Genomic DNA, 25,314 nt, shown 5'->3' on the forward strand with positions numbered 1-25,314 from the left:
CCAGCTGCTTTTTTATTTTCTGTGTCCGTCCTGGGGCTTGGACTCAGGGCCTAGGCATTGTTCCTGAGCTGGTGCTCTAATACTTTGAGTCACAGCCCCTCTTTTTTCTAGTGGTTAATTGGAGATAAGAGTCTCACCATGGGGCTGGGAAGGTAGCTCAGCGGTAGAGTGCATGCCTTGCAAGCATGAGGCCCTGGGTTCGATTCCTCAGCACCACATAAACAGAAAAAGCCGGAATTGGCGCTGTGGCTCCAGTAGTAGAGTGCTAGCCTTGAGCTGAAGAGCTGAGGGACAGCGCCCAGGCCCTGAGTTCAGGCCCCATGACAGGCAAAAAAAAAAAGTCTCACGACGGGGCTGGGAAGGTGGCTCGGTGGTAGAGTGCTTGCCTTGCATGCATGAGGGCCTGGGTTCAATTCCTCAGTACCACATAAACAGAAAAAGCTGGAAGTGGCGCTATGGCTCAAGTGGTATAGTGCTTGCCTTGAGCTGAAGAGCTAAGGGACAGTGCCCAGGCCCAGAGTTCAGGCTCACAACCGACCAAAAAAAAAAAAAAGAGTCTCATGAACTTTTCTGTCCAGACTAGCTTGAACTGTGATCCTCAGATCCTGCCTCCTGAGTAGCTAGGATTCCAGGCCTGAGCCACTAGTGCCCAACTGCAGATATTTTCTAGAGAGATCTAAGGATCACAGCTTGAAGCCAGCCAGGGCAGGAGAGTTCATGAGACTCTTCTAATTAACCACCAAATATCCAGAAGTAGAGCTGTGGCTCAAAATGATAAAGCATCAGCCTTGAGCAAAAAAGTTCAAAAACAGTGCCCAGGACCTGATTACAAGCCTATGACCAACCAAAAAAAAGAAAACAGAAAGAAAAAATGACCATTCAGTTGCAAGCTCCCCACTGAAGGCAATGGGCACACACAGAAGATTTGGCAGCCCTCACCCAAGTGGAAAACACACCAGGAGCCAGGTACCAGTGACTCACACCTGTAAACCTAACTACTCAGGAGGCTGAGATGTGAGGATCAAGGTTCAAAGCCAGACCAGGCAGGAAAGTCCCTGAGACTCTTATCTCCAATAATCAGAAGGAAAAAAAAAGCCAGAGGTGGTTCCATGGCTCAAGTGTAGAGTGCTAGCCTTGAGCACAGAAGCTCAGAGGCAGTGCCCAGGCCCAGAGTTCAAGTCCCAGGACTGGCAAAAAACAAAAACACTGAGGGGTATTTATAATGAAGAGCTAACATTTCCTTCCACAAACTTGATCCAACAACACTAATTCCCTCAGCCTAATCCCTGAGGGACGGTTGAATCCTCGGTCTCAAGCAGAGGAGAAAGGTGACTACCAGTGACAGCACAGAGGTCCAACTACAGGATCTCCTCGCAGGCCCTGCACAGAGAGCTCACCGGCAGATGTTCAGGTCATGATGAGGAGGCGGCACAGAGAAGCGCCAGGAAGAGCTCCAGGGCGACAGACAGCTCTGTACTCTCACTGCTGTGTCGTTACACGAAGCCGCATGTGCTGAAATTCCTCAATTACCTATCTATCTATCTATGTGTGCTGAAATTCCTTCAATTATACACACACACACACACACACACATATACATATATATGTTCATTTACCACTTTTAAATCTTTAAAAAAAAAGCAGTAAAAAATGTTACTGGATACATGTGATATGGTAAATTGATTTCCAACAGGAATGTTAAGACCATTCAATGGGGAGTCTTTAAAAAAAAAATTGTGCTGCTGGGTGCCATGGCTCACGCCTGTACTCCTAGCTACTCAGGAGGCTCAGATCTGAGGATCACGGTTCAACGTCAGCTGGGGGAAGGAAAGTCTGTGAGACTCTTATCTCCAATAATCCACTAGAAAACTGGAAGTGGTGCTGTGGCTCAAGTGGTAGAGTGCGTGCCTTGAGCTAAAACACTCAGGGACAGCGCCCAGCCCAGAGTTTAAGACTCACGACCAAAAAAAAAAAAAAGACACTGTGCTAGTTGGGTGCTGGTGGTTCTTGCCTGGAATCCTATCTACTCAAGAGTCTGAGATCCAGCCCAGGCAGGAAAGTCCATGAGACTTTTTTTTTTTTTTTGGACAGGCCTGGGGCTTGAACTCAGGGCCTGAGCACTGTCCCTAAACTTGTTTTGCTCATGGCTAGCACTCTACCACTTGAGCCGCAGCACCACTTCCAACCTTTTCTGTTTATGTGGTACTGAGGAATCAAACCCAAGACTTCATGCATGCGAGACACCAAGCCACATTCCCATTATCTCCAATTAACCAACAGAAAACTGGAAGTAGTGCTATGATTCAAAGTGGTAGCTCACCAGTCCTGAGCAAAAGAGTTCAGGGACAGCATCCAGGCCCTGAGTTCAAGCTCCACAACAAAACACTGGGCAACACTAGGTATCCATGAACAAACAAAATAATAATTCCCTATTCTGCCATAGCCAAGACCTGCCATCACAGGCCTGACCAGTTTCTTCCAGCTGAGCAGCACTGGTGCCTTTAAAAAAAAAAAAAAGTGCTAGATAACTGTTTGTCCATGCAAATTCTTTTTTTTTTTTTTTTTTGGTTGGTTGTGGGGCTTGAACTCTGGGCCTGGGCACTGTCCCTCAGCTCTTCAGCTCAAGGCTAGCGCTCTACCACTTGAGCCACAGCGCCACTTCCAGTTTTCTGAGTGCTTATTGGACATAGTTTCATGGACTTTCCTGCCCGGGCTGGCTTTGAACTGGGATCCTCAGATCTCAGACTCCTGAGTAGCCAGGATGACAGACAAGAGCCACCGGCGCCTGGCTTTTTTTTTTTTTTTTTGTCAATTGTGGGGCTTGACTCTGGGCCTGGGCGCTGTCCCTCAGCTCTTAAGCTTAAGGCTAGCACCCTACCACTTGAACCATAGTGCCACTTCCGGCTTTTTCTATTTATGTGGTGCTGAGGAATCAAATCCAGGGCCTTAGGCATGCAAGGCAAGCGCTCTACCCTTGAGCCACCTTCCTAGCCCCCTTGCAAATTACCTTACATTATGTGCAAAATTTACTCAAAATGGTCAAACCAGCCAGAAACCATTGGCTTGTGCCTAATCCCAGCTAGCTACTCAAGAGGCTGAGCTCTAAGAGCCTCAGTGTGAAGCCAGGCCAGGCAAGCAAATCCAAGAGACTCTTATCTACAGTTAACCAGCAGGAAGCTGGAAGTGAAGATGTGGCTCAAGTGGCAGGGCACTAGCTATGAGTGAAAAAGCTGAGACAGCCTGAGGCCTGGAGTTCAAGCCCCAGTACAGCAGCATGGGGGGAGAGGGAGAGTCAAACCTAACAGCTGAAACCAGAAAGCAACCAAGAGGTAAACACATCTGTGACATTGGATTTGGGAACAAAAGCATAAGTAATGAAAGAAAAAACAGAATTAAGAAGGATTTTGCCCCCCCCCCCTCCACTCAGTACATCTTTAGCTTGCCTATGTAAGATCCAGTGAGAGCTTAAAAGGAAAAAAAAGAAAGAAAGAAAAAGAGACAAAAATGACAGGGATTGAAGTGTAGCTCAGTAGAGAGAAAAACAACGTTTGATTCATCAAAGTTAAAAACTGGTACAGCAGGCCTAAGTAGCTCCCATCCATAACCCTACTTACTTGATAGCATTAGAAACAGCTTGGGCTGGGCACCAGTGGCTCACAACGGTAATCCTAGCTACTCAGGAGGCTGAGAGCTGAGGATCACAGTTTAAAGCCGGGGCAGGAAAGTCCATGAGACTCTTATCTCCAATTAAGTACCAAAATGCCGGAAGTAGCACTTTGGTTCAAGTGGTAGAGCACTGGCCTTAAGCTGAAGAGCTGAGGGATAGTGCTCAGGCCCAGAGTCCAAAACCCACAACAACCACCACCATCAAAAAGCTCAGGATGTCATGGTGTCATGTAGGAATAGGATACCAACTTGAAAGGTACCCCACAAAGTTAATCTTGCACAAGGGTTTGCCACCAGCCAAAACTCTGCAAGCAAACAGACAGAGCACAGGCTGCTCCCATTTTATTCCTGACCCAGCAGGCCCTGCCCCTCTGCTCTCATTGGCTGGGCTCAGGTTTACAACCTGCAAAGGAGGGGTATGGCTTAATTAACAAGATGCAACTAAAACGCCAAGAGCTTCTAACAGGATGTCTTTTTTTTGGGGGGGGGGGTCCGGTCGTGGGGCCTGAACTCTGGGCCTGGGCGCTGTCCCACAGCTCTTCAGCTCAAGGCTAGCGCTCTACCACTTGAGCCACAGCGCCACTTCCAGGTTTTTTCTTTTTGCTTATGTGGTGCTAAGGAATCGAACCCAGGGCCTCAGGCATGCAAGGCATGCGCTCTACCACTGAGCCATCTTCCCAGCCCCCTAATAGGATGTCTTATTAAAGTGCTCAGGAAAAGGATGTATATAACTAAAATGTTATCAACAAGGGCCCAACCTGACCAAGGCAAGAACCCTTTGAAAAACAATTCTCTTAAGATTAACAGAAAAGAAGCAAACTACTTTGATAGAAGAGAGGATTGTCTCACAGTAGGCTAAGAATGGGAGGACTGAGGTTCAAGGTGGCTTGGCCAGATTAAGTTTATAAGACCCTCCCTTCTCAATCTAAAGCTAGATGTGGTAGTGCACGCGTGTGATCTCAGAAATGATGGGAAGCACAGTAAGTAGGTGGGCAAGAAGTCAGGTGCAGTAAAGCCAGGCACTGGTGGCTCACACCTGTAATCCTAGCTCTTCAGGAGCTGAAATCTGAGAATCGAAGTCTGAAGCCAGCCCAGGAAGAAAAGTCTCCATGAGACTCTCCAATTGACCACTCCAAAGCTGGAAGTGGTGCGGTGACTCCAGAGGCAGAGCACTACTAGGCTGGAGCACAAAGAAGCTCTGGAACAGAGCCCAGGCAGAGTTCAAGCCCCACAACCAACAAAAAAGTAAAAAACAGGGCTGGAGGCATGGTTTGGTGATATTGTGCCAGGCTAGCAATTATAAGGCCCTCAGTTCAACCCCCACTACATCAAAACAACAAAAACAAAAAGTTTTGTGCATCAAGAGATACTTTGAGAGTGACAGAAAAAACAGAGAATGGAAGGAAGCACCAACAAAACAACTGATAAAGGATTAGTATTCAAAATATATAAAGAACTCCTACAACAAGTGACTCAATTTAAAACATTGGCAATGAATTTAGACATTTCTCCAAAGAACATATGCCAAAAGCACACAAAAAGATCCTAGGCATGGGGCTGGGAAGGTGGCTCAGTGGTAGAGCGCTTGCCTTGCATGCATGAGCCCGAGTTCGATTCCTCAGCACCACATAAGCAGAAAAAAAAAGCCAGAAGTGGCGCTGTGGCTCAAGTGGTAGGGTGCTGGCCTTGAGCTGAAGAGCTAAGGGACAGCGCCCAGGCCCAGAGTTCAGGCTCCACAACCAGCCTCCTGGTTCAAAGCCAGCCCAGGGAAGGAAAGACTGTGAGACTCCTATCTCCAATAAACCACTAGAAAATGGGAAGTGGCGCTGTAACTCAAGTGGTAGAGCGCTTGCCTTGAGCTGAAGAGTGCAGGGACAGCGCCCAAGCCAGAGTTCAAGTCCCATGACTGACAAAAAAAAAGTCTTAATATATTACAACCACATGATTGTCCTCGAGTTCAGTCCCCAGCATTGGCTGGGGGGTGGGGAGGGGGGCAATAGAATGTTTTCAAACAGTCCTTTACTATTCCTTGTAAACCCAGAAGCCACCCAGCAGGTGCCTACATGGGAGTAGAAGACGAACACGATGGCTCCCACTGCCAAGGGAGCCTGGGAGCCCCTGACCCCTGCCTGGGCTGGGCCAGGCCAGGCCTCTGAAGACTGCCCTCAGGTGCTTCTCCAGCAGAAAAGGTGCAGTGTCATGGACACTGCAGACTGAGTGTCTCTAAAAGATCTTCTCCCACCAGTATTGTGTTTGAGATTGAGGCTTCAAAACAAAACGCTTTAGCCAGGCATGGTGGTACACACCTGTAATTCCAACACTTGGGAGGCTGAGGCAGAGGACCAGGAGTTTAAGGCTAGCCTGAGGTACATAGATCCTTTCTCAAATACACCTATAAAGAAGATCAAACAGAGCACTTAAGAATTTCACTTAAGGGGCTGGGAAGGTGGCTCAGTAGTAGAGCGCCTGCCTCGCATGCGTGAGGCCCTGGGTTCGATTCCTCAGCACCACAAAAGCAGAAAAAAGCCAGAAGTGGTGCTGTGGCTCAAGTGGTAGAGTGCTAGCCTTGAGCTGAAGAGATGAGGGACAGCGCCCAGGCCTAGAGTTCAGACCCCACGACCAGACCCTCCTCCCCCCCAAAAAACAAAAAACTCTTTCATAAAAACAAGATAAAAATGCTACTGTGGGGACTGGGAATGTGGCTTGGTGGTAGAGTGCCTGCCTGGCATTCATAAAGTCCTGGGTTCAATTCTTCAGTACCTTAGAAACTGAAAAAGCTGGAAGTGGCTCAAGTGAACGAGCGCTAACCTTGAGCAAAAGAAGCCCAGGGGCAGTGCCCAGGCCGAGTTCAAGCCCCAGATCTGCTGGAAAAAAAAAAAAATGCTAGTGGGAAATTGGCCAGTATATCACATCCCAAGATCAGACTCTCCAGATCAGAAGTATGTTCTTTTTTTTTTGGGGGGGGGGGTCTGGTCGTGGGGCCTGAACTCTGGGCCTGGGCGCTGTCCCTCAGCTCTTCAGCTCAAGGCTAGCACTCTACCACTTGAGCCACAGCGCCACTTCCAGCTTTCTTCTTATGTGGTGCTGAGGAATCGAACCCAGGGCCTCGAGCATGCAAGGCAAGTGCTCTACCACTGAGCCACCTTCCCAGCCCCAGAAGTATGTTCTTATGTAGACGCTAGATCTAAGTACACCGGGACCTGATAAATGATATAAGACTCTGGGAAATGATATAAGACTCCAGGCATTCACACACAGTGAGACCAAAAGACACTCTTAGGAGAGGAACACAAAGGAGCAATGCCTGTGTGCAGCTGATCTTTCAAAATAATAGTTACAGAAATGAACTCCAGGAAATGGAAACAAGGTTTTTTTTTCTTTGTTGTTTTCATTTTATTTTTGTCTTGTTTGTTCCTTTATAGGTCTTTGGTGGGGGGCATAGAAATGGAGGGACAAGAGTAAACAAATAAAGCAGTGATACTCACTAGACATTTGAAAAATGAACTATGCAATTTGTGGGTGGGGATGGGAGGGAAAAACTGGAAAGGGATGACAGTCAAAAAAATGTGCTTTTTACCTGACTTACATAAACTGTAACTCCTCTGTCCACCACTTTTGTTTTTGTTTTTTTGTCGGTCGTGGGGCGCTGTCCCTCAGCCTGGGCGCTGTCCCTCAGCTCTTCAGCTCAAGGCGAGTGCTCTACCACTTGAGCTACAGCGCCACTTCCGGTTTTCTGGTGGTTTATTGGAGATAGGAGTCTCACGGTCTCTCCTGCCCGGGCTGGTTTTGAACCGCGATCCTCAGATCTCAGCCTCCTGAGTAGCTAGGATTACAGGCGTGAGCCACCAGCGCCCGGCTGTCCACCACTTTTATAATAACAATAAAGAAGAGAAAGTTTAAGTATCTTCCTTTGAGCCAGGCATCAATGGCTCAAATCCTAGCTACTTAAAAAGGCTGAGATCCAGGGAACCATGGTTCGCAGCCAGCCCAGGAAGAAGAGTTGGAAGCTTCATCTCCAAACCAATCAGCTTTTTTAAAGCTAGGCTGAAGGCATGGCTCAAATGGTAAAGTGCCAGCTGAGCAAGCAGGAGGCCGAGTTCAAACCCCAGTGCCAGCAAAACAGAAAAGTTAAAGTATTTTTCCTTGATTAAAATACCGCTGGAGGGGCTGGAGGTGGGGCTGAGCGCCTGCCGGTGAGGCCTGGACTTAAGCTCCGGCACACCACCACAGAGCGGAAGCCGCCGGATTCCCAGCGCTCTGACCTGGGAGGGGCCCTTCCCTCCCGAGATCCTTTTGTGTTTACGTGCACACACAAACCACTCTGCACTTGGGGATCCTCCTTCTAAAAACTGTGCACTCGCTGTCCAGGGGAACAGCTCTGACCAGGCGGCTGCCTCGGGGCTGGTGGCTGGCGCCTACCCTGGCAGCCACGCGGGAGCCCGGGGTGAGGCCTCCGCGGGAAGCCAGGCACTCTTACCTCCAATTTAACACCAAAAAGCTGGAAGTCTCGCTGTGGCTCAAGTGGCAGAGCGCCAGCCCTGAGCGGAAAAGCTAAGCAAAGCCGGGCGCCGGTGGCTCCCGCCTGTCATCCTAGCTACTCGGGAGGCTGATCTGAGGATCGCGGTTCAAAGCCAGCCCGGGCAGAAAAGTCCATGAGACTCTTATCTCCAATAAACCACTAGAAAACCGGAAGTGGCGTGTGGCTCAAGCGGTAGAGCGCCCGCCTTGAGCTGAAGAGCCAGGGACAGCGCCCAGACCGAGTTCAGGCCCCAGCAGAGACACATAAATAACGGGCAACCCAAGCCCACCGTGTTCTGCCTGCCTTAGCCTCGCTTGGCAAGCGTGGCGGGGCCGGGTCGGGCGGGTATGTGGGGCTGGGCGGGGGGCCGGGGGCAGAGTGCGGGGCTGGGCGGGGGGCCGGGGGCAGAGTGCGGGGCTGGGCGGGGGGCCGGGGGCAGAGTGCGGGGCGCAGCCGGGGCCGCGGGCAGACAGCGCGGGGCTGGGCGGGGCCGGGGGCAGAGCGCGGGGCGCAGCCGGGGCCGGGGGCCGAGTGCGGGGCTGGGCGGGGGGCCGGGCGCAGAGTGCAGGGCTGGGCGGGGGGCCGGGCGCAGAGTGCGGGGCGCAGCCGGGGCCGCGGGCAGAGCGCGGGGCGCAGCCGGGGCCGGGGGCAGAGAGCACGCGGGGCGCAGCCGGGGCCGCGGGCAGAGCGCGGGGCGCAGCCGGGGCCGGGGGCAGAGCGCTGGGCGCAGCCGGGGCCGCGGGCAGAGCGCGGGGCGCAGCCGGGGCCGGGGGCAGAGAGCACGCGGGGCGCAGCCGGGGCCGCGGGCAGAGCGCGGGGCGCAGCCGGGGCCGGGGGCAGAGAGCACGCGGGGCGCAGCCGGGGCCGGGGGCAGAGCGCGGGGCGCAGCCGGGGCCGGGGGCAGAGAGCACGCGGGGCGCAGCCGGGGCCGCGGGCAGAGCGCGGGGCGCAGCCGGGGCCGCGGGCAGAGTGCGGGGCTGGGCAGGGGGCCGCGGGCAGAGTGCGGGGCGCAGCCGGGGGGCCGGGAGCAGAGAGCGGGGCGCATCCGGGGCCGCGGGCAGAGTGCGGGGCTGGGCAGGGGGCCGCGGGCAGAGCGCGGGGCGCAGCCGGGCCGGGGGCCGCGGGCGTGGGGCGGGGCCGGGGGCAGAGCAGCCGGGGACACCGGGCGCAGCCGGCCCCGCCGCAGGCTCTCGGGCGCGCTTCCCGCCGGCAGACACGGGTCCCACCGGAGCCCCCGCGCCTCGTCCCCGTGGGGTCGCGGCCGCCGCCGCGCCGGGCCCGCTCCGACGGCGAGCCCCGCCGCGCCCGCCGCGCCGCGCCCGCCCCACGGCCCCCGCGGGGGAGCCGCCCTCTCCCACCCGCGGCGCCAAGATGGAGGCCGGAAGCGCCGCCGCCTTCGCGCGCCCGCCCGCCCGGCGCCCGCGCCCGCCCGCCCGCCTGACGCCGCCGCGCCTGACGCCGCCGCCGCCCCCGCGCGCCCGCCGCCCCTCCCCCGGCCTCCCCTCCCCCCGCCGTAACGTCCTGACGCTCCGCAGGGACCCCTGACTGGACGGCGGCGCGTGAGCGGCGCGAGAGGCCTCGCCGCGGGGGGCGCGGGCGCGCCCGCGCCGCTTACCTGGGGCCGCGCGGGCCTGCTCCGGCGCACGGCGGCGGCGGGGGTGGTGGCGGCGGGCGGCGGCGGCGGCCGCGGGCTTCGCTCCTTGTTGGGGATTCTTCGGCGGCGGCGGCGGCGGCGGCGGCACGGGCACGCGCTTCCTAGTGACGCAAGCGGCGAGGCCGCGCACGCACTGGCCAAACAGGCTGGGCGACTTATTTGGCGCTCCGCGCGGAAGCGGGCGGTGCCGTGAGATAAGGCCTGAGGAGTCCCAGCGCGCCTGCGCGGCGAGCGAGCCCTAGCGCCACCTTCTGCGGGCTCCGGGCGCGTTCCGCGGCGGGCGGGGACTCGCGGGCGCCCCGGCGGCCCGCGCCTGTCGTCCGAGCCGGGCCGCCGGCTGCCGGTAGCGCAGACAGGGCCTCCGCCCCCGCGAAGCTGCGGGAGCCGCGCCGCCTGAGCGCTGCCTTCCTGATGCGGGGCCGGGAGAGCGTCCTCGGGCCAGCGGCCCTGGGCGCCCGGAAGCCGGCCCGTCCCGCCGCGGGCGGGGCCCCTGCGGTGCCGAGGCCTCCGGGCCCGGCGTCCGAGCCCTCAGCATGGAGGGTCACCTCTCAGCCTGGAGGATCATCTCTCAGCATGGGGGCCATCTCTCAGCATGGGGGTCACCTCTCAGCATGGGGGTCAACTCTCAGCATGGAGGTCATCTCAGCATGGGGGGGTCACCTCAGCATGGAGATCATCTCAGCATGGGGGTCACCTCTCAGCATGGGGGTCACCTCTCAGCATGGGGGTCATCTCTCAGCATGGGGGGGTCATCTCTCAGCATGGGGGGGTCACCTCTCAGCATGGAGGTCATCTCAGCATGGGGGTCATCTCTCAGCATGGGGGTCATCTCTCAGCATGGGGGCCATCTCTCAGCATGGGGGGTCACCTCTCAGCATGGAGGTCATCTCAGCATGGGGGTCATCTCTCAGCATGGGGGTCACCTCTCAGCATGGAGGTCATCTCAGCATGGGGGTCATCTCTCAGCATGGGGGTCATCTCTCAGCATGGAGGGTCATCTCTCAGCATGGGGGTCATCTCAGCATGGGGGTCATCTCTCAGCATGGGGGTTACCTCTCAGCATGGAGGGTCATCTCTCAGCATGGGGGTCATCTCTCAGCATGGAGGGTCATCTCAACATGGGGGTCATCTCAGCATGGGGGGGTCACCTCTCAGCATGGGGGTCACCTCAGCATGGAGGGTCACCTCTCAGCATGGGGGTCACCTCTCAGCATGGAGGGTCACCTCTCAGCATGGGGGTCACCTCTCAGCATGGAGGGTCACCTCTCAGCATGGGGGGTCACCTCTCAGCATGGGGGGGTCACCTCTCAGCATGGGGGGGTCACCTAAGCATGGAGGTCATCTCAGCATGGGAGTCATCTCTCAGCATGGGGGTCATCTCTCAGCATGGGGGTCACCTCAGCATGGCGGTCATCTCTCAGCATGGAGGGTCATCTCTCAGTATGGGGGTCATCTCAGCATGGGGGGGTCACCTCTCAGCATGGGGGGGTCACCTCAGCATGGGGGGGTCACCTCTCAGCATGGAGGGTCACCTCTCAGCATGGGGGTCATCTCAGCATCGGGGGTCACCTCTCAGCATGGGGGGTCATCTCAGCATGGGGGTCACCTCTCAGCATGGGGGTCACCTCTCAGCATGGAGGGTCACCTCTCAGCATGGGGGTCACCTCAGCATGGAGGGTCACCTCTCAGCATGGGGGTCACCTCAGCATGGGGGTTCACCTCTCAGCATGGGGGTCACCTCAGCATGGAGGGTCACCTCTCAGCATGGGGGGTCATCTCAGCATGGGGGTCACCTCTCAGCTTGGGGAGTCACCTCTCAGCATGAGGGGTCACCTCTCAGCATGGGGGGTCACCTCAGCATGGGGGGGTCACCTCTCAGCATGGAGGGTCACCTCTCAGCATGGGGGTCATCTCAACATGGGGGTCACCTCAGCATGGGGGGGTTACCTCTCAGCTTGGGGGTCACCTCTCAGCATGGGGAGTCACCTCAGCATGGGGGTCACCTCTCAGCATGGGGGTTACCTCTCAGCATGGGGGTCACCTCAGCATGGGGAGTCACCTCTCAGCATGGAGAGTCACCTCAGCATGGGGGTCACCTCTCAGTATGGGGGGTCACCTCTCAGTATGGGAGGTCACCTCTCAGCATGGGGGTCACCTCAGCATGGGGGTCACCTCAGCATGGGGGTCACCTCAGCATGGGGGTCACCTCTCAGCATGGGGGGTCACCTCTCAGCATGGGGGTCACCTCTCAGCATGGGGGGTCATCTCAGCATGGGGGTCACCTCTCAGCATGGGGAGTCACCTCAGCATGGGGTCACCTCTCAGCATGGGGGGTCACCTCAGCATGGGGAGTCACCTCTCAGCATGGGGGGGTCACCTCTCAGGATGGAGGGTCACCTCAGCATGGGGGTCACCTCTTAGCATGGGGGGTCACCTCTCAGCATGGGGGTCACCTCTCAGCATGGGGGGTCACCTCTCAGCATGGGGGTCACCTCTCAACATGGGGGGTCACCTGTCAGCATGGGGGTCACCTCAGTATGGGGGGTCACCTCTCAGCATGGGGGGGTCACCTCTCAGTATGGGGGGTCACCTCTCAGCATGGGGGTCACCTCTCAGCATGAGGGGGTCACCTCAGCATGGGGTTCACCTCTCAGCATGGGGGTCACCTCTCAGTATGGGGGGGTCACCTCAGCATGAGGGGGTCACCTCTCAGCATGGGGTCACCTCTCAGCATGAGGGGGTCACCTCAGCATGGGGGTCACCTCTCAGCATGGGGTCACCTCTCAGCATGGGGGTCACCTCTCAGCATGGGGGGGTCACCTCAGCATGGGGGTCACCTCTCAGTATGGGGGGGTCACCTCAGCATGAGGGGGTCACCTCTCAGCATGGGGGGGTCACCTCAGCATGGGGGTCACCTCTCAGTATGGGGGGGTCACCTCAGCATGAGGGGGTCACCTCTCAGCATGGGGTCACCTCTCAGCATGAGGGGGTCACCTCAGCATGGGGGTCACCTCTCAGCATGGGGGGGTCACCTCAGCATGGGGGTCACCTCTCAGCATGGGGGGGTCACCTCAGCATGGGGGTTACCTCTCAGCATGGGGGGTCACCTCAGCATGGGGGGGTCATCTCAGCATGGGGGTTCACCTCTCAGCATGGGGGGTCATCTCAGCATGGGGAGGTCACCTCTCAGCATGGGGGTTCACCTCTCAGCATGGGGGGTCATCTCAGCATGGGGGGTGTCATCTCAGCATGGGGGTCACCTCTCAGCATGAGGGTCACCTTAGCATGGGGGGGTCACCTCTCAGCATGGGGGTCACCTTAGCATGGGGGTCACCTCTCAGCATGAGGGTCACCTTAGCATGGGGGGGTCACCTCTCAGCATGGGGTCACCGTCCCCTCCCGGCCGAGCCCTCAGCATGGGGTCACGGAGTGACAACGGAAGAAAGGCCGCAGGACCCCTGGGTGCCCCCACTCTTACATTTTGGTCCATCGGTAAGGAAAGTGCCAGTTTGGGACATGGCCTCGCTGCTGGAACAGGTTCACGGCACACTTCAGGAAGGATTAGTAGAGTTGCATTTTCTTTCTGTTTTCAGCAGTGCTGAATGTACTCAAGCCAGTTATGGAAAAATCTTACTAAAAATTAAACATGCTGCCACCCTAGTTACTCAGGAGGCTGATATCTGAGGACTGTTTGAAACTAGCCCAGGGAAGTAAGTCCATGAGACCCTTCTTACCTCTAATTAATCACCAAAAAGCTATGATTCAAGAGGTAGAACCCTACCTAGCCTTGACCAAAAAAAGTTCAGGAACAGCACGCCCAAGCCCTGATTCCAAAACGCACACACACACAAGAATAAACTTGAAGCCAGGTGCTGGTGACTTACGCCTGTAATCCTAGCTGCTCAGAAGGCAGAGATCTGAGGATGGCAGTTCAAAGCCAGCCTGGGCAGGAAAGTCCATGAGACTCTTATCTCCAGTAAACCAATAGAAAACCAGAAGTAGTGCTGTGGCTCAAGCCGGAGAGTGCTGGCCTTGAGCTGAAGAGTACAGGGACAGCGCCCAGGCCCAGAGTTCAGGCCCAGAGAAAATAAAATCCTATCCACCTAGGAAGCTGACATATGAGAATTGGTGTTCAAAAGTCAGACGTGGGGCTGGGAATGTGGCCTAGTGGTAGACTGCCTGCCTAGCATGCATACACAGAAAAATCTGGAAGTGGCGTTGTGGTTCAAGTGGTGAGTGCTATCCTTGAGCAAAAGAAGCTTGAGGATAGCTTGAGTTCATGCCCCAGGATGGGTTGGGGGGAGGAGGGGACGGGCAGGAGGGGCACAATGGATTGTGAAGAAAAGTCCCAACACTCTCATTTCCAATTAATCAGTGAAATGCTGGACTTTATGTGTGGCTCAAGTAGAAGATACGCAGCTGTTAGCGGAAAAAGCCAAGCACAAGCTCTGAATTCTAGTTGTGGTACCAGCACAGGAAGAAAATGTAAATGAGATTTTGTCCATGCTGCTGTTTGGGTTATTGTCCTGTTTATTGCGGAACTAAATGACAATAATGGTCAAAATGCTGAAAGGGTCAGGGCACAGGGATTGAGGGACCGCTGGAGACATGGTGGGCCTGCTTCTTGGTCAGTGAGGGGAGCTAGGACCCAAAGTCGGGGGACCCCATTTCCCTTCTTCACCCATGCTCCCTGTCTCCCTGTTCCTCACTGCTGCCACCCTACTCCAACTTCTAGAGGGCCTGAAAGGGAAATAGATAATGTGAGGTTCTTTCTGCAGGACCCCATTGATCATGGAGATCAAGCATTAAGCACCTCCAACTGCAGCTTCTTTCCAATGCCTGAACTTAGTTTTCATTTGCATATGGGTGGTCCCTGCAGTGAGCTCTGTCTGCAGAGGACATGGGGAGTGCTCTCAGGATTAATTTCCTCGTGGGGCTGCCAACTATACATTCATGTTCCCTTGGAAATTACATGTGAAATCCTAATCCACCAAAATGATAAAAGGTAGGACTTTCGTAAGATTATTGATGCACTTTTAAAAGGAACACTAGAGAGATGCTTTGCCTACCTACAAACAAGTACAAAGTAAGAACATGCTATTTCTGAGCCAGGGAACAGCCCTCTTCAGACACTGAATCTGCCATTTCATGATCATGGATTTACAACCTCCATAACTGGCAGTAAATTTCTGTTGTGTTTAAGCTACATTAGGTTTATTTTTGTTATAGCAGCCTGAGCAATCTAAGACAGCCAGTGTTAAGTGAGCAACCAGAAAATAGAAAAGCTTCCCAAAAAAGATGATCCTTGACAGGGATTGTGAACCAGCCCGAAGGCTCTCACCAGACACAGCTGGTGCCAATGAGCACCCGACAGTTGCTAATAGTTCTGGAATATGGCCAGAGCCACATACCACATAGGAGTTCACATAGGAATGAGAGTGAGTACTTCATCAAGTAAGGGGAAAACAGGACAGTTCTTCCTTAGAGTGGAATTCCAGTAATCAGCATTAGTGGCTGAGTCACTGGCAGTTGTGAAAAGTAGTCAGCAAATTTGACATGAACAGGATTTGCCTGGTCTCCCCTAAAATACTTACATTCACTTTATGCTACTATGGTAACTAATTACTTCAAATCTTGTGGCTTAAAAAAAGTTTTTAACCAGTTTTGGTGGCTGATACCTATGATACCAGCGTAGGCTTACCATCTATTCAAAATACCAGAATAATAGGTGGCCTGTAACACTTCACTTTGCCAGAAATGCCTTTCAGTTCTTATCTCCATATATCCATGAAGAATTCTTAACATCCCAATGGAGAAAATACAAATCGCCCCTTATTGTCCTTTTTTTTGTTTTTGTCAGTCATGGGGCTTGAACTCTGGGCTTAGGCGCTGTCCCTCAGCTCTTCAGCTGAAGGAAAGCACTCTACTGCTTGAGCCACAGTGCCACTTCTGGTTTTCTAGTGGTTTTTATTGGAGATCCGAGTCTCACAGATGTTCCTGCCCAGGCTGGCTTTGAACCAAGATCCTCAGATCTCAGCCTCCTCAGTAGCTGGGATTACAGGCGTGAGCCACCAGCACCCAGGTTGTTGTCCATTTTTGTAACTTAACTAGCTGCTGTAATTCTTCCACTTGTCTGCTTCTAGTGGCAGTCTGTCCCTTAATATTTATTGATTTTAGTTTCCCAGTCTCATCTACATTGCCTCAAAAGAATGTGGAATTGCCACCATTTGGGAAGATGACATGAAATAAGATGCTGGAAACAGAAAATCTCGGGGCTGGGAAGGTGGCTCAGTGGTAGAACGCTTGCCTTGCATGCATGAAGTCCTGGGTTTGATTCCTCAGCACCACATAAGCAAAAAGAAAAAAACTGGAAGTGGCGCTGTGGCTCAAGTGGTAGAGTGCTAGCCTTGAGCTGAAGAGCTGAGGGACAGCATCCAAGCCCAGAGTTCAGGCCCCACAACCGGACCCAAGAAAAAAAAAAGAAAAAGAAAATCTTTTTTAGTCTTCAGTTAATATAGTGTCAGGATTATTTTCTGGTATAACAACTGGATTGGGCACATGTAGGATGCCTACATTAGGGAAGACTGTGAAGTATATGTAGAAACTCTTATTTTTAAAACTGTTTATATGTTTGAAATTAGTGCATGATGAGAAGGTTTTTCTTTGTTGTTGTTTTCCAGTCCTGGGGCTTGAACTCAGGGTCTGGCACTGTCCTTGAGCTGCTTTTGCAGTGCTCAAGGCTAGCACTCTACCACTTGAGCCACAGTGCCACTTCCAGATTTTTCTGTGTATGTGGTACCAAGGAATTGAGCCCAGGCTTCATGCATGCTAGGCAAGCACTCTACCATTAAGCCACATTCCCAGCCCCAAAAGTTATTTTCTGGCTTTTTGGTGATACGGATTAAACTAAAGGCTGGTCACAGGTCAAACATTTGATCTACTCCTGAACTACACTCCAAAAACCAGTAACCACTGGAGCCAGGCAATAGTTTCAGGTAAATAAGAGAAATCCGCAGGGGGGAGTCAGCAAAGCTTGTCAGCTGATAAGCACTGGGAATTGTGAAGGAGTGATTCCAGAGGCGGTGGTAGAGACACGCACCTGATGTCGGCCTGGAGTGTACGGACGCGCTCACAGTGTGCTCAGTTCCCTGACCCATGGGGAGCTCAGAGTACACGGAACAAAGCAGTCATTTCTAAAAACACTGGTGTTTTCTCTGTTCATTCGGGTATCAGCACAGGAGAGCTGCCACATGGGAGAAATCTCTGGGTCGCACAAAAGCGCCATGTTGGGTTCCCGCCTGGCTTCTTGTTCACTCTGGGGTCTGTCTTGTGGAAACAGGAAGAGGGGTGGTGGGTGCCGACACAGGTCCCGAGCCCACTCACACCCCCGCTAGGAGCTCCCGCACAGAGGCCCCGCAGTGTTGTGTGATGAGGCTGAGGACCGGCGATCGTGAAGGGGCACGTGCTCCTCACTTCACACCCAGCAGCCCGCAGGGTCCCGCTCAGGCCCGGGCCGCGGCTGCAGGGGGCTGTGTGGGGAAGAGGCAGCTGACACCGCCTGGAAAGCGCAGGACCGAGGCACGGTGCGTCCCGGCCCCCGCACGGCGCCACGGCGCAGCCGCTTCCCGAGCCGCGCGGCGCAGCGCGCAGGTGCGCTCACGGCGCCCGCACAGGCCCGGAGGACCCCCGTTAGCACGTCCAAGGCCGCCCGGCCCCAGCCAGCCGCGGGCCGGCACCCGCCGTCCCGCAGGAGGGCCCCAGACACGAGCACGACTCCTCTCCGGGCCACTTCCACTAGCTTTATTAAGGTTGCCAACACATCCACTAAGAGGGCCGGCCACGCCCGGCCTGGCGTCGGACCCCTCCGGGGCCGCGGCCGGGGACACTACGAGGGCGCGGGGGGCCGCTGGAAGCGGGGGGTGCGGAGGACAGGGCGGGAGAGGAACCGAGGGCGCGTGCGCACAGCTGGGCGGGCGGCCGCGGGCGCGCGCCTCAGCCCGACCTCTCCTCCCGCTGCTCCTTGTTCCTGCGCACCTCGGCCGCGTGCAGCTCCTGCGACGAGGGACGGGCTTGAGACGGGCCTGGGCCGGGCCGCGGCCTCCCGACTCCCCACCGGAGAGAGGGCGCCCCTTCCCGGAGCTGGACTTCAGCGCCAGCTCGCCCACGCCGGGTCCCACTAGGCCCGGTTCTGGACCGGCGTGCGCTTCCGCAGTGCCCGACAGAAGGGAAGAAGAGGCCCCTACCGTGAGGCGCGGTGCGGCGCGGTCCGCCCTGCCGGGCCCTCAAGCTCCGCCACTGACCTGCTCACTGACTACCAGACTCCCCGCGGAGCAGCAGGCCCCGCCCCTCAAGCCCCGCCCCGGGCCCCGCCCCTCAAGCCCCGCCCCGGGCCCCGCCCCTCAAGCCCGCCCCGGGCCCCGCCCCTCAAGTTCCGCCCACGGAGTGCCAGGCTCCGCCCCGCGGCGCGCCAGCTCAGGCCCCGCCCACCTTCTCCCGTAGCCGCTCGCGCAGCGCCGCCAGGTGCGCCTCGCGGATCTCCTTGCTGAGCTCCATCTTGTAGTTGAGCTTCTCTTCTGCCTGGCGACTGAAGTTGTTGTTCTCCTCCAGCGCCTTGTGCAGCACCTCGCGCTCGTGCTCACGCCGCTCCGCCAGGTGCTTCAGCACCTGTGCCTCCTGAGTCTGCGCGGGGGGCCGGGGCGGAGGCTCAGACCTGCCCTCCCGGGAACCCCGCCTCCCGGGACCCCCCCCCCCCGCCCTTCTGGGACTCCCCCCCCTCCCGCCCTCCCGGGACTCCCCCCGCCCTTCTGGGACTCCCCCCCGGACTCCCCCGCCCCCCCCGGGACTCCCCCGCCCTCCCGGGACTCCCCCCATCCCGCCCTCCCGGGGCCCCCCCCCCGCCCTTCTGGGACTCCCCCCCGGACTCCCCCGCCCCCCCCGGGACTCCCCCGCCCTCCCGGGACTCCCCCCATCCCGCCCTCCCGGGGCCCCCCCCCCGCCCTTCTGGGACTCCCCCCCCCGGACTCCCCCGCCCTCCCGGGACTCCCCCCTCCCGCCCCCCCCGGGACTCCCCCGCCCTCCCGGGACTCCCCCCTCCCGCCCCCCCCGGGACTCCCCCGCCCTCCCGGGACTCCCCCCCCTCCCAGGACTCCTCTCCCCCGGGACTCCCCCCCCCTCCCGCCCTCCCGGGGCCCCCCCCCGCCCTTCTGGGACTCCCCCCCCGACTCCCCCGCCCTCCCGGGACTCCCCCCTCCCGCCCCCCCCGGGACTCCCCCGCCCTCCCGGGACTCCCCCCCTCCCAGGACTCCTCTCCCCCGGGACTCTCCCCCCTCCCGCCCTCCCAGGACCCCGCCGACAGCCCAGCCCCGCACCGCCTGGGCTCGGGCTGGCTCGTCTCCGCCCCTCCCCGCGAGCGCCCCGCAGCGCGGCTGCCCCGGCCCGATGCCCGAGGTGCGGTCCCGGGGTGCGGGGTGCGGGCAGAGCTGCCGGCGCCACAGTCTCGCCCCGCTGGGGAAGGGCTGCGTGTGGCTCCCCGCACCCCTGCCCCGGGCTCCCGCTGTGGAGCTGGCTGGGAGGAGGGGGCGGAGGGGACGGAGCCCACACCGCCTTCCCGGGAACCCCCGCCTGACACCCCGTCGTCCACCCCCCCCCCCCCCGTGTGTGGTTCCGCCTCCCGCTGGCCGGCACCCGCCCCTCCTCGGATCCCCGGGTCACCGCCCTGCCCCTTCCGGCTCCGGGCCTGGGGCCTCCTCCGCCAGAACTCCTGCCGGGGTTGCTTGCCTTCCTCCGCTCCTCGGCGGCCTCCAGCCTCTTCTGCAGCTCTTCCAGGGAGGCATCCTTCCTCTTGGGGGGAGAGGAAAGCACAGGGCTCTCCGGGGACAGGTCAGAAGGTGACTTGAGGATGACCTCAAAGCTCTGACCAGAAGCTCGCTTGTCCAGCTGCTTCACCTCCATGTCTGCAGAGCAAGACCAGATGGGAGGTTCAGAAGGCCGGAGACAGGGACAGGGTAAGGGGCACGCCCCCCCACAAACCCCAGTCAAAGGCTGAGGGAGGGGTGCAGCTGCTTGACACCCCCTCCCAGAAGCACCCTCTGCAGAAGTCACCAGGGCATAGGAGTCAGAAGGGCCACAGAAGCAGGAGAAGGCGGGCGGGCAGTACCCAGCTGGGTAGGGCCAGCAGCAGAGTGGGCACACTTACCCCCATACTGGTAGATGGTGTTGGGGTGAGGCTGTGAGTAGAAGCAGGAGCAGATTAGTGACAGCACGGACAGCTCCTTCATCTTCTCCTTGTAGGCTGTGGGTGTGAGGCCAGGGTGAGCAGGGGCCATCACCTACTGACCCTGTACCTGAGGTCTGCCTCTCAGAGTCCCACTGCTGCCTCTGGAATTTGAGTCTGGCAGTGCCTCTCTGCATGGTGCTCAAACTCAGGTTCTGCGTGCTATGAATTTTTTTTGCTCAAGGCTAGTGCTCTACCACTTGGTGGTTCAATGGATATGTGTCTTAGAGACTTTTTTTGGTGTGGGGGGGGGTCCGGTTGTGGGTCTTGAACCCTGGGCCTGGGCGCTGTCCCTCAGCTCTTCAACTCAAGGCAAGTGCTCTACCAGTTGAGCCACAGCGCCACTTCTGTTTTTCTGATAGTTAATTGGAGATAAGAGTCTCACGGACTTTGCTGCCTGGGCTGGCTTTGAACCGTGATCCTCAGATCTCAGCCTCCTGAGTAGCTAGGATGACAGGCGAGAGCCCCCAGCGCCCTCCCCTTCCATCTCTCCACTCCAGTGGTTTTCTCCTTGGCTTTTCCATTGCATTCTCCTGCATCTCTGTTTGTTTTGAGACAGTGTTGCCATATAGCTGGGGGTGGCCTCACACTCTGAATCCTTCCGCCTGCGCCTTCAGAACACTAGTGTTCTGCACACTAGTGGGCTTGTTCTACCATGCCCAACTTGTGTCTTCTCCCTGCCTGTAGTTGTGTTTATGTTCTACCAAAATTCACATACTGGAATCCTAACCTCCTCACCACAGTGCTGGGAAGTAAGACCTTTGGAAGATGAGGTGGTGATGACCATGGAGCACTGCTGGATAGGATGTGTGCTCTTACGGCACAGGGTCCAGAGTGCTCCCTCAGCCCTTCCAGTGTGTGAGGACACAGGAAGAAGGAAGCATCTATGAACCAGAAAGCAGTTCTCACCAGAAAACCAAGTGGTACCCTGACCATGATGGTCTCATCGCTCCTCATTTATTCTGTGAGGAATGAATGTGTGCTGCCCGGGAGCCAGCAGCCTTGGGTGTTTTGCTGTGTCAGTCTGGACACACTAGGACACTTTTTGTTCTGTATGTGATCATGGGGCTTGATCTCAGGACACTATTCCTGAGCTTTTTTGCTCTAGGCTGGTACTCTACCAGTTCAGCCACAGCTCCACTTCTGGCTTTTTAGTAGTTTAAGTTTTTGGAGATGAGAGTCTCACAGACTTTCCTGCCTGGTCTAGTTTTTAGTCAAGATCCTCGGATCTCAACCTCCTGAGTAGCTAGGAGTACAGGCCTCAGCCACAAGTGCCCAATGTCCAGACTAAGGCACTTGTATCTGTCTTTCTGCCTTCCTGAGTCGACCTGCCATTGTGCTTATAGCCTTGTTTATCTCTGGCCACAACCCCTCTGTGTGGTCTAGTCTTCTGGTTGTCTTTCTCTACAATTCTGTGTCACTTCTCTCTGTGGCTTGTATGTCCCCATTACAACCTTCCCTCTCCCTTCCCAACAGACAAAATTATCCATCGCTTTCATGACTAGGGCCACCACCCATGTAAACAGTATCCTCACCTCCTCTCCTGTTCTTCCTCTTAGCCTGCTGTGTTTCTTGCTTTGTTGCCCAGTCTGAGCTTGAAATTTTGTTTCAATCGATCCTTTCTAGGTATCCCAAATAGCAAAAGCTACCAACATGTACATCTGTGCTTAAATGGGCAGTCCCTTTTGAGCTGTAAGTCTGACTGAAGCCCTCAGTCCTCCCTGATTTCCCCAGGGATAGGATAGCTACTGAGAGACAAAGCCAGGCCTTTGCCCTTCCATGTAGGCTTGGGCCCCAGGTGCCATCAAGGACAACGAAGGGATCCATCTATTCAGCACCACAGCCCACATCTTGCCCTTCTAGATCAAGTGCCTACCAGCCAGTGTTCCTGCTTGAGTCCAAGCAGAAAAAGAGATGAACCTGGCAATGATATCCCTGACCTCATGTCAGAGAAGATGTCTCCTGCTCGAGGATTAATCTGGCTGTTCATGGTTCATTCTCTGTGAGCCAACTCAAAAGCTTAGGCATGTGGCCCATTGTTTCAGCAACGCCCAAGAATTCTGTAAGCTACCCTGTTCCATAGGGGAGACAGTGGGGCCCGGCTTACAGGGAAACATGAGGAGCATTCCTCAAAGGACCGTTCCAGATGGTCTATGTTCCTTCCATCAGGCTAGCAGCTTCCAAAAACTAGAAGACTCTAAGACCCAGGCAGCAACCTCCTGGGCTGAAGATAAGCTTTTTTTTTTTTTAAAAAACTCTGAGTCTGGACACTGTCCCTCAGCTCTTCAGCTCAAGGCAAGCCCTCTACCACTTGAGCCACAGCGCCATTCCTGGTTTTCTGGTGGCTTACTGAAGATAAGTTTCACGGACTTTCCTGCCCAAGCTGGCTCAGCCTCCTGTGTGTGAGCCACCATTGCCCAGCTGAAGATAAGCCTTCTTACATTGGAAGAAGGAATCCAGTTGCTGTGTACAGTTATCTACCCGTGTCTTTTGAAAAGACAGATAAGAATTTGCACAAGCATTTAGATGGACAAGAAACTTTCTGGTCACATTTCACACAGACGATGTTTTTAAACTGTGTTGATGTGGAATTGGGAAAACTGTTAGTGTAGAAAGAAGACACAGAAGAAATGATCAAACACTTTGTGATGAACTGGATCTTTCCACAACCTTTCTGCAAGTGTTTATATTTGATCTAATTTCCTGCTGACCTGGACTAATTTGAAAGCAACACAGAGCCAAGAGGCTTTCACGGAGCAGAAAGGAATCCCAGGGAAGACCAGAACCAAGGAGAGGTTCTGAGGGGAAGAAGCCACATCTTGCTCATTGTCGTCAAGAGGGTTCAAAGAGAAATGGAGAGAGGGTCAGGAGAGGAACAGGCCTCAAAGAGCTTTGGCTTGAATTGTGGTTTTATTCTTTCAAAAGCAAAATCTACTCGTGTACTATTTGTGTTATTGAAGCAAATTCAACAAGGGAAGCAGAAGCCCTGTTTACAGGCAGCATCCGGTCAAAAGACTTGGGGGCATCCAGCCCTGTGCTCAGGGTAAGAGAGGAGGGGCGGGTAAGAGAGCCTCTGGGCTGGAGCAAGGATGAACCTGCATCCAAGGAGAGGCCAGGCAGGCTTGACTCAGCCCCCGCCTTCCTGTTAACAGACTCCGGAACGATCTCTCAGATCATTCTTCCTCTTCACGCATCCAAAACCCCAAATGGATTGTCTTACGGGCCAGTACTTGGGGCTGGATATCTTCTCGGAGGTCCTCCGCTTGTGCCTGAAAGGAAAAGGGGCTGCAGCGGGCTGCAGACAGGGAGCAGCTTAAGGACCTGGTAGCTGTCACCTGCTCCTGGGGCAGGCCCTCGGGGTCAGGGAGGCCAGCTGGCTGGCCATGAGCCCTGCGCCGTCGGGAGAGCTGCAGAGAAGGCCTGGGGGCCGGTGCGCGGCCGCGGTCGGGGGAGGGAGGAGGAGCTACAGACGTGCCCCTGCGGAGCTTCCTTCCCGGAAGACGGGCCCTCGAGGAGCCAACGGACCGGAAGAGGACGGGCGTGGACCGACCCTGTGGGGAGCGGAGCCGGCTTCGGGGCGGGGAGCTGGCCCGCAGCCAGCCCGGCGGGGTAGAGAAGGCGTCCCGGGCCGAGACTGGAGCCTAGGCGCGCGGCGCGGGTCCCCGCCGCCCGAGATCTGGGGATGCGCGGGAGGCCGGGAGGCGCGGAGAGCAGGGTGGGCCAAGAAGCCACGCACGGGGAGCTTCCCGAGGGCGCGGGAGGGCCGGGGACCCTCAGCCGGGCGCGCCAGTCACCTCCTCGCCAAACCCGGCTCCGGGGGCGCGGGGAGACCGCGGCGGGAGCTGCCGCGGCGGAGCTTGGTGGTGCGCCCGCGGGGTGCGGGATACGTGCTGCGGGGCGGAGGCGGTGGCCGGGACAGACGCCCGCACACACAGGTGCTGGGGGAAAAAGGAGCCGCCGGGTGGGGCGTGGCGAGGGCGGAGCCGCCGGGTGGGCGTGGCGAGCGCGGAGCCGCCGGGTGGGCGTGGCGAGGGCGGGGCCGCTGGGTGGGGCGTGGCGAGCGCCGGGTGGGCGTGGCGAGCGGGGGCCGCCGGGTGGGGCGTGGCGAGGGCGGGGCCGCGGGGTGGGGCGTGGCGAGGGCGGGGCCGCGGGGTGGGGCGTGGCGAGCGTCGGGTGGGCGTGGCGAGGGCGGAGCCGCCGGGTGGGCGCGGCGAGCGCGGAGCCGCCGGGTGGGGCTGGGAGCGTGGCGGAGCTCTCCAGCGTCCGGGCCGCTCTCGGGCAGGAGGGCTCCCTGGGAAGGTTCGGGAATGAACCCTGCACCCCGGCCGCTGACCCCGGAGCCGCGGTGCGAATGGCGGCGCGCCAGACGGGCGCCGCGCTCGGTCCTGCTCGCCCTGCGATTCCGCCTCGCCCTCTCCGGGCTCCTCCGTACTTCCCTCGCCCCCTCCTGCAGAGGGCCCCGCCCTTTCTACTAACGCCCCGCGGGCACACGCACGGCGGGCACGCACCCCGCGGCACACGCACGGCGGGCACACACACACCCCGCAGGCACGCACCCCGCGGCACACGCACGGCGGCCACACACCCCGCAGGCACGCACCCCGCAGACACACATGGCGGGCACGCACGGCGGGCACACACCCCGCAGGCACATGCACGGCGGGCACACACCCCGCGGGCACACGCACGGCGGGCACACCCCGCAGGCACACACCCCGCGGGCACACGCACGGCGGGCACACACCCCACAGACACGCACGGCGGGCACACACCCCTTGGGCATACACCCGCAGACACACGCACGGCGGGCACACACCCCCGCGGGCACACGCACGGCCGGCACACACCCCGCGGGCACGGGCGCGCTCCCGGAGCCTCGGCCCGCGCCAGGTCTGCGGTCCCTGCGGCAGGAACTCACCCCCCCCCCCGCGCCTGCATCACGCACCGCAGGGCCCGCGCCCCGCTCGGCGGGCGCTGCGGGCCCGGCCCGGCCACCCCCGGGCCCCGGCGCCCCCGGCCTCCCGACCCGCGGCCCCCCTTTGGACCCGGGGCCCGGCTCCTACCCGACACGGTGCTGGCCATGGTGCTGGCGGCGGCCGGGGCTCGGAGGCCGGAGAGACGCGGGCGGCGGCTGGAGCTGCAGTCAGCGAATGCGGCAGTGCCGGGCGGGCGGGAGCGGGAGGGAGCGAGGGCGCGCGCGCG

The 25,314-nt window shown here is 57.8% G+C and overlaps 2 protein-coding genes across 2 annotated transcripts in view; both read right to left on the reverse strand.

The window, feature by feature from the left end:
• The window catches only part of Gmeb2 (glucocorticoid modulatory element binding protein 2), a 49,167-nt gene extending 39,322 nt beyond the window's left edge, over window positions 1-9,845 (reverse strand). The window contains exon 1 of the mRNA XM_042672281.1: window positions 9,801-9,845. The gene's annotated coding sequence lies outside the window, so the exon portion shown is untranslated. The remainder of the gene's footprint in view (window positions 1-9,800) is intronic.
• Window positions 9,846-17,625: 7,780 nt separating this feature from the next.
• Stmn3 (stathmin 3) lies at window positions 17,626-25,260 on the reverse strand. Its single transcript, XM_042672255.1, has 5 exons — window positions 25,176-25,260; window positions 20,035-20,130; window positions 19,617-19,792; window positions 18,327-18,518; window positions 17,626-17,891 (listed from the first exon to the last, which is right to left on the reverse strand). The coding sequence occupies exons 1-5, from the start codon at window positions 25,192-25,194 to the stop codon at window positions 17,832-17,834; spliced, it is 543 nt and encodes a 180-aa protein (XP_042528189.1). The 5' UTR covers window positions 25,195-25,260; the 3' UTR covers window positions 17,626-17,831.
• Window positions 25,261-25,314: the final 54 nt, after the last annotated feature.

Source organism: Dipodomys spectabilis, unplaced genomic scaffold (genome assembly GCF_019054845.1).
Source record: "Dipodomys spectabilis isolate Male_0828 unplaced genomic scaffold, ASM1905484v1 ptg000692l, whole genome shotgun sequence".
Lineage (NCBI taxonomy): Eukaryota > Metazoa > Chordata > Mammalia > Rodentia > Heteromyidae > Dipodomys > Dipodomys spectabilis.

Excerpts from the sequence above, each read along its gene's own strand:
- Stmn3 (XM_042672255.1), bottom strand. Across the intron at positions 19,793-20,034 it reads CACCATCTACCAGTATGGGG|ACATGGAGGTGAAGCAGCTG; the intron begins GTAAGTGTGCCC and ends CTTGCTCTGCAG. Across the intron at positions 18,519-19,616 it reads CCGCCGAGGAGCGGAGGAAG|ACTCAGGAGGCACAGGTGCT; the intron begins GCAAGCAACCCC and ends CCCCCCGCGCAG.